Source organism: Cygnus atratus, chromosome 3 (assembly GCF_013377495.2).
Source record: "Cygnus atratus isolate AKBS03 ecotype Queensland, Australia chromosome 3, CAtr_DNAZoo_HiC_assembly, whole genome shotgun sequence".
NCBI classification, from domain to species: domain Eukaryota; kingdom Metazoa; phylum Chordata; class Aves; order Anseriformes; family Anatidae; genus Cygnus; species Cygnus atratus.
This window is the reverse complement of record NC_066364.1, coordinates 93,749,262-93,757,139: the sequence shown is the minus strand read 5'-3', so window position 1 is coordinate 93,757,139 and position 7,878 is coordinate 93,749,262. Positions and strand designations below refer to the sequence as shown.

Below are 7,878 nucleotides of genomic sequence, written 5' to 3'. Positions count from 1 at the left end.
TCTGCCTCTTGCTATATAAGCCTTCTTTGGGGACGGATGGAGTTGAGATGAATTCTGAGTGAGGCCCATTTCCTGGTTTTCATCAAACAAGCAGGAGATTGTTTTACTTTGTTTTTTTTTTTTTCTACCTCGCTCTCTCAAGACACAAAGCAGCTACTCAGCTACAGAAGGCAGCTCCAATTGCTCTTCTGGATTGCGGGTCACCTCCCTGACTGGCAACACTCATGACTTGTCAGGTTTACCTACTTCCTACATCCCCTTCATGAGGTGAGGTCATCCCACAGCTTTACTGCACCCTAGTTTACTAACAGCCTTAAGGCTGAGGTGAAATATTCAACTAAAAAACAGCGGCCAGTTTAGGGCCAGTTCTTTTTAGTGTTTTTTATCAGTGATCTGGATGCAGGACTCAGATGCATTCTAAAGAAGTTTGCAGGCAACACTAAGGAGGAGCTGTTGACTCCCTCGAGGGTAGAGGCCTTACAGAGAGATCTTGATGAATTAGAGGGTTGGGTGATCACCAACTATATGAAATTTAACAAGAGCAAGTGCCAGATTCTGCACCTGGGATGGGGCAAGCTTGGATACACATAAAGACTGAGGGATGAGAGGCTGGAGAGCAGCCCCACAGAAAAGGATTGGAGGATTTTGGTTGACCCAAGCTGAACATGAGCCAGCAGTGGGCTTTGGTGGCCAGAAGGGCCAACTGTATCCTGAGGTGCATCAGGCACAACATTGTTAGCAGGTTGAAGGGAAGGGATTGTCCCGCTCTGCTCTGCGCTGGTGCAGCCTCACCTTGAGTACTGTGTGCAGTTCTGGGCACTGCAATATAAGAAGAATATAAAGCTGTTAGAGAGTGTCAAAAGGAGGGCTACAAAGATGGTGAAGGGTCTAGAGAGCAAGACGTGTGAGGAGCGGCTGAGGCCCCTTGGTTTGCTCAGCCCAGAGCAGAGCAGGCTGAGGGGAGGCCTCATGGCGGCCTGCAGCTCCCTCAGGAGGGGAGCGGAGGGGCAGGCGCTGAGCTCTGCTCTCTGGGGACAGCGACAGGACCCGAGGGAACGGCATGGAGCTGGGACAGGGGAGGGTCAGGCTGGGTGTTAGGGAAAGGTTCTGCACCCAGAGGGGGGTCGGGCACTGGGACAGGCTCAAGTGAGTCCCTTCCAACTCGGGCTACGCTGTGACTTAATTAACGACTTATTAATTAACGGCTCCCGGCACTTACGGCGTGTGTGTCCACCCCTCCCTCGCAGCAGCAGCACGGCGGCCCACTAAACCAAGCCCTACCACCCGCCCCCAAAGCGCCCAGCGCCTCCACCGCCTGCGCTGGCCGCCCTCACCCGCCCCCCACCCCCCGACCCCAAGGAGGCGGGGCGCCCTGCCCAGCACCCGAGGACCAGCGGCGGGGACCCCCCCCTCGCCACCCCATAGCGGCCCCGGGGGCGGCGCCCCTGCGGCAAAGGCAGAGGCTGCGGGGGGGGGGGAAGGTCGGAAGGGGATGAAGGCCGCGGCCTCCCCCCCGCGGAACTACAGCTCCCAGCCCACCCCGCGCCGTCCCCATGGCGACGGGCAGCCGGGCCCGGCCGGCGGGGAGCGATGCCCAAGGCCGGGTAACTGGGGGAGCCCCCCCGGGGCTGCGTGAGGGGGGCTCGGCCGGCGGGGGCCGGGAGGGCGCTGGGAGGGAGCCGTGCCTCGGTGCCGGGACCCCATAGCTAAAGGGGAGGCCGTGGGGGAGCCGGGGAAGGGGCAGCCCCGGGCAGGGACGTGCCCGTTGTTTTGCCCTAACGAGCCCCGGCCGTGGTTTTCCCGCTAGCGACACGCTGTGGGACATCGCGCTAGCTGAGGTGGAGAAGAGAGAAAGCCCCGACGGCGATGGCAAGCGCGTGGAAGTTTGGGAGAAGTCGGTGCTGTTTGTGGGGAGCAAAAGCGGGGTAAGGCCGAGTGCCGCGTGGTTCCGTGCCTTCCCTGAGCGCAGCTGTGTCAGGGCAAGGAGGGGTGGGTGTAATTTTTGTAAAAGTAGTGGCCCGAAATAAAGCTCCTCTCTTTAATTGCTTGACACGTTGTTAAATTTCCCCCTGTGAAGGCTGGACAGGTAACAAAACGACTTAAGTGCACTCCCACCAGTTTTGTTGTAGTTACAGGCACTGGCATCCTGCTTTGAGTTTTGTCTGTATCTCTGGCAGGCAGACTTGAGCGTGGACTGTCAGAGGTTGCAAGCTCCAGGTTCCAGATGCCCGAGGTTGTTTTACCTCATGATCGCCATAAAATTGGTCTTTATTAATTTCATGTTTGTCTTTTGTTAGCATTTACCTGAAAAGTAAATCAGAAGATACTTGCCTTTTTGACCAAGTGAGTGTTAGTTATAAAAACATATTTATTCTTTAGGAGTATTGGTATATGTACAACCTCTAATTAACAATCTTTAAAATACTTTTTAGTTATAAAATGTAATTATTTTTTGGATTTACATGAAATTAACTGATTTTTGAGATAGGAATTGGCAGAGGAGTAAAACTGTAGAAGTGCTAGTCCCTTCAAAGTGACACTGTACTCAGTGTCTGAATTTCAACAGTGTAAAGATATTTTTCTGTGTGTTCATTTGTATCTTAAGCATTCTTTTTATTTCCATCTCATCAGTAATAACTTATGCAAACCCTGTGGAAAGTTGACATATTTTTAATAGTTAAAGATTGATAAACAGTTTAACAGAGTTGTCCAGATGGATCACTAATGTCTAATTTTACAGACCCTAGTCCTATTGCTGTATTTGTCATCTCCATTAGTCTAAAAGAATGGTAATGTAGCTTGATTCTGACAGAAAGTTGGTAGCTAAGTTTCCACTATAAGGTTACAAACAATTACATGAGTTTATACTTTTCAGGTACTTTATTATTGGAATATTAAAAGACTAAGTTTCATTTAGTGATAACTATTTATGCTTTAATGACATTGCAGTAGACTTCTTTGTTTTTAATTTCCAGGGAAAGACCACTATTATACTGAGGTGTCTTGAGAGGTACGTGTGAATTTTTTAAAAGTATTTTTCAACTGTGGATACTTAAGAAGATAGTCATAATAAAGGATGTCATAAGAAACAGTTGCCAGTAAAAGAGAACTGTTTAAAATACTGTTAACTAGTAGCAATGGTCTTGTAATCTAGCTAGTTACTTGCTAGGGGTTGATAATGATCCGTAAGCATTTGCATTTTTACGTTATTAAAGTGTTGTTGTTTTTTTTTAATTTTATATAATTAGTTATATTGTGTGATAATTCATAATACATGTACACAGATGTTGTCTTCTGTGTCCCACTGATCACTCATAGATTGAACTTATCACTACTACCTGTCAAGCTGCTCCCTCCAGTCCTCTCCAACATGAGAGTGCTGAAATGGCCATCAGTTCGGATTGGTGCTCTTCCTTCTCCTGTCTTTGGCAATAACTGATAAATGAGATTGTTTTCTCTGTATTGCTGTTTCTAAGCCAAGTTCTGAACTGACTGAACTATGCTATAGTAACGGTAGAACTAACCTTATTTAGAGGATCATGACAAAATAATTTCATTTTTCCTTGGATAGGGAAGAGATTCCAAAGCCCACATTAGCTTTGGAGTATACCTTTGGAAGAAGGGCAAGGAGACACAATGCAGTGAGTACCCAGAAAGTATAGTTTACTTAACATGTATGTATTTATTTATTTATTTTATATATATAGTTTATTTTTATGTATAAGAATCTTAGGGATTTTTAGCTTATTGTTTGTGGGGAAAAACTGTAATTTCGAATATTATCTTCTTAATATTAACTATTTTAATTTTCTATTTTAATCTTTAATATATTTTCGCTTTCACTAGAATGCAGTAGACCTGAGACCAAAGTATCACACAAAGCAACCAGTTTCATTTATAAAATCTACCTTGTATGTTGTGTTTGAGTGCTTTTATTTTCCAATTGTAGGAAGATGCACAGGATGCATGCCATGAACCTTGTCTTTAAAATGTGAAATGAGTATAAACCAAGGAAGGTCTTTTACAACTGAATTTATGAGAGACACAGTCATCTTTGAGGATGTTAAACCATAATTAAGTTTTGGGTTACTTGTCAATATTGCTAACTTTTGCACTGAAGAATGTGTTAACAGGAATATTGAATCCACTCTCATCACTACACTGTCCAGCAGTAATAACTATTGCTGCAGCTATTTGCTGTTTCTATAACTGAAGCAGGAAGTGGAAAATCTGACTCAGTCTAAAAGATGAAAATGAAGAAGCTAAATGCGAATGTAGAGACTTTTTACTTTTGTGATTGAGAGCATTAGTCTTCAACTACAATAAACAAAAAGAAAGGGATAAAAACCTGACTCTCTCTCTCTCTATATGTACACACACACACACACACACACACACATATATATATATATATATACACACACACACAAATATGTATTTAATGTTTATCATTAATTATGCTGCTTCCTGACTTCTTTACTCTAAAGTAGTCGTTCATCAAGATGGACATAGGCATGCCAGCAGTATTTAAGAAGTGTTGTATGGGATTTCTTGAACACATTTTGTTTGGTTTTGTTTTTTAGAAAACACTAGTGAAGTAATATATGTTATTGTTCTGAGTCACTTGCATGAAAACACAGCTTATCAGAATCAAGATGTTCTCTTGGTGTTGCATGGAAGTGTGTGGCTCTAACATAAAGGAACTCTTTTGCAGCCCAAAGATATAGCTCACTTTTGGGAACTAGGTGGTGGAACCTCATTACAAGAACTGATTCGAATACCAATCACTAGCAACAACATAAGGTAAGTGATTAATATTACAATTCTTGTGTTAATTTCCGCTGTCTTTCAGGCATAATAAATCTCTAGACCACTTACTGTGGAGAACTCTTTCAAAATGTAAGACAAGATATTTCTGAATTTTTCTAGAAATCATGGTAATACCACTGATACTCTGCGTTGAACTTCCTTTTCATGATTCTCTCCTAGTAAGACAATCAACAATGAGAAAAAGCAATACCATGAAGGAAATGATCCGTCCTTAAGTAGACGGAACTAGAACTACAGAAAAAGAGAAAACATAGTTTCTTTTTATGCGGAGTGGAAGAGCAGAAAAATAAGAAAAAAATAAAATCTGGCTGCCCACTTCTGTATGCAGGAACAATCTCTGTGAGGGGCACTATTGTAGGGTGAAGGAGTAAGCAAAAAATAACACACAAAATCTCTGGATTTTTAGGAAGTGAAGTGCCCATCCAATGAGAACAAGGTCAGACATGAGAGACAATCTTTCTAAGAGAGACTAAAACTGGTGAATTGATTTGAAGATAAAAAGAAGAAATTCAGAGAGAATGAAAAGAATACAGTGAGAATAATACGTAAGAGTGGTGGAATAGCCTAGGAAGAAAAATGCATCAAGAAATTAGAATGCAATGAGGGTGCCATATTTTTTTTCTAGCTAAGGAAGTTAGAGAGGAAAGTGGAAGGGGAGCAAAGGATCAAAAAATGTTACCTTCGTATTATGATGCATTGCTATGTTTCTTTGGTAGTGAGCTTTAACTTCTATTGAAAAATAATACTAATGGGAAGGATACAATTTTTATCATGTACGCTTGCTACTGTTCTGGCTGTTGAGATAATGCTGTTATGTGGTGAGAGACTAAGGTGAAAGAAGAACACTTCTGGTATGTGAAGCCTTTTGATGCCAGAGGGTCCTGGGAACAAAAATCAATGATCATATTTTTGCTAAATGAACTTAACTGAGCTCCACCTCTATCCATCTTCTCTCCCCATTTTATTGATAAAGGAATCTTCTGATGTGGGTGATCTTAAGGTTCTCTGAGTGAGCAACTCTGTTCTTTAAGATCATCTGTGTTCATAAGACAATATTTTAACATATTTATTACTCAAAAGTTCTACCATCTCAAGTACTTAAGTATAGGAGCTTTTCACTGATTTTCTTATCCATCTATAGTTAAGGAGTTTGCTTGTTTAAAAGTTCCATGAACTATGTTTTGTTGCACCAAGAGACTTTTCACCAGACTTCTTCCACAGTGTTTTAAAGTTAAATTGGAAATTTACTTTGCTTTGTAGTTTTCTGATGATCACTCTGGTCTGGAATCCCCTATTTCTTGTCAGGATGGAAGTGGGGAAAAAAGTATTACATCCAGTCAATTTTCAGCATTTCCAATGTGTTCCTTCACATTTGTATTGTAATACTGCTGGAGTTTTGGGCTGTGGCAGGAGAGGAGTTTATACATAAACATTTTCCATTATAATCACCTTTAAAAGCCTGGTAATTGGTTTTGAGTGCTCTGACTTCTTCCATTTGTCATTCTGTCTTTCAGAAGACTTTCTGATGTGCTCATTTGAGGTTCCAGCTAATTGGCACCATCCATGACACAGAATAATTCCCCTTAACCAGCTTTTTCTATTTAATATTACAAAAGAATAATGAAAGTATAGAAACCTCTAATACATTCCTGGTTACGAAAGATCCTGACCATCTGCTGACATTGCTAACGGGGAGTGTAGACTTAAGTGGGGACAAAGATACATGACAGCAGAAGTGCCCAGTGACACAGGTAGAAGTTGAATATGATCAGGATGTTTGCATATTTTATTTCTTTGTATCAAAGTCTCCAGACAGAAAGTTTTATATATAGAATCTCTAAACCCTCTGATGGAAAGTTGCCAAAGTAATAGTTCTGAACAAGAAAAGATGGAGAGGTTTGCTCAGCGCTCAGAGCATCCTTAAAAGCCATCTGCCTCTGCTGTCACATTCGATTCTATTTTAGTGTTTGTATTTTCGCATTTGGTGCTTTCAGCATTTGTATTACAGTTATGGTTGTGTATGAAAATGTTAATTGTCTCAGGCACTGAAAATTTGACCACATAATGCCTTTTTTAATAGGTCGTTTGCTGTAGTTCTTGTATTGGATCTGTCCAAACCTAATGAGCTCTGGACTACCATGGAGAATCTTTTGCAGGCCATCAGGGACCACGTGAATAAAATTTTAGCCAAACTGGAAAAAACAAATCCTGAAGTAGCTACTGAAATTAAACAGGGGATGCGGAACAGTCTGCAGAAGGATCATCCAGTAAGTTACTTCTAATATTTTCTCCAGATGTCACAGGCCTTTATACAGTTAAAGATAATGCTTTTGAAAATCATAAACAACTCTTTTAGATTTTTATGCATGACTGGAAATTCATTTGATGTAGATGAACCTGTTCACTGGAAAATTATAGCAATTTAATAAAAATTCAATAAGAGCAGAAACAAGGAAAGAAGGTTTCTTATATCTTTTTGTTAGATATCTAATGTGATTGTTATGGCATGTTACACCAATCAAAAGAAATAGTTTTAGAGTAGCAGTTTGCTTTTTCCCCCCTCATCTTTTTAAAATGAAGATGAAAACTAGAATGTACAAAAGTCATCTAGCAAGAGACTAGCTGAAGGTACAAATTTAAGCAAAGAATATGGTTATAACAGCCATCAACATGACTATATACTTTGCATTTATTTAAATGTCTATCACAAACTCAATGCCTTTTGATAATCTGACAACTAATTAAATTATAAAGTTTCAGAAATGTTAACATCAGTCCTTTAAACATAATTGCTAACTAAATCTCTGGAAAAGCTAAACTAGATTACGTGCAATAGAAATGAAAAATCATTGTGCATTAAACCTCTGCAAATGTTGTGCATATATAATGCATAAATAAGTATTCAACAGTTCAAAGGCTTGGCAGATAAATCTAGTTACTGTAGCTTCTATAAAATGCTTCTATATAGTGTAATGTAGCAAATGCTTATATTGAAAAGTAACTTTTCAATTTTTGAGAAAGCAACATACACAACACTCAGTAGGTTTA

The 7,878-nt window shown here is 40.8% G+C and overlaps 1 protein-coding gene across 4 annotated transcripts in view; it reads left to right on the top strand.

Moving 5' to 3' along the window:
• The first annotated feature begins 1,452 nt into the window (after nt 1–1,452).
• The window catches only part of DYNC2LI1 (dynein cytoplasmic 2 light intermediate chain 1), a 28,149-nt gene continuing 21,723 nt past the window's right edge, over nt 1,453–7,878 (top strand). Inside the window, exons 1-7 of one of the 4 annotated variants that reach the window (XM_035562918.2) lie at nt 1,457–1,604; nt 1,808–1,925; nt 2,298–2,343; nt 2,976–3,010; nt 3,572–3,641; nt 4,715–4,803; nt 6,911–7,097. In XM_035562918.2, coding sequence (XP_035418811.1) covers nt 1,867–1,925; nt 2,298–2,343; nt 2,976–3,010; nt 3,572–3,641; nt 4,715–4,803; nt 6,911–7,097 — 486 coding nt within the window. In that variant the 5' untranslated portion in view covers nt 1,457–1,604; nt 1,808–1,866. Of the gene's footprint in view, nt 1,605–1,807; nt 1,926–2,297; nt 2,344–2,975; nt 3,011–3,571; nt 3,642–4,714; nt 4,804–6,910; nt 7,098–7,878 lie in introns of all 4 variants that reach the window. The other 3 variants (XM_035562913.1, XM_050709977.1, XM_050709978.1) reach the window with 3 other exon arrangements.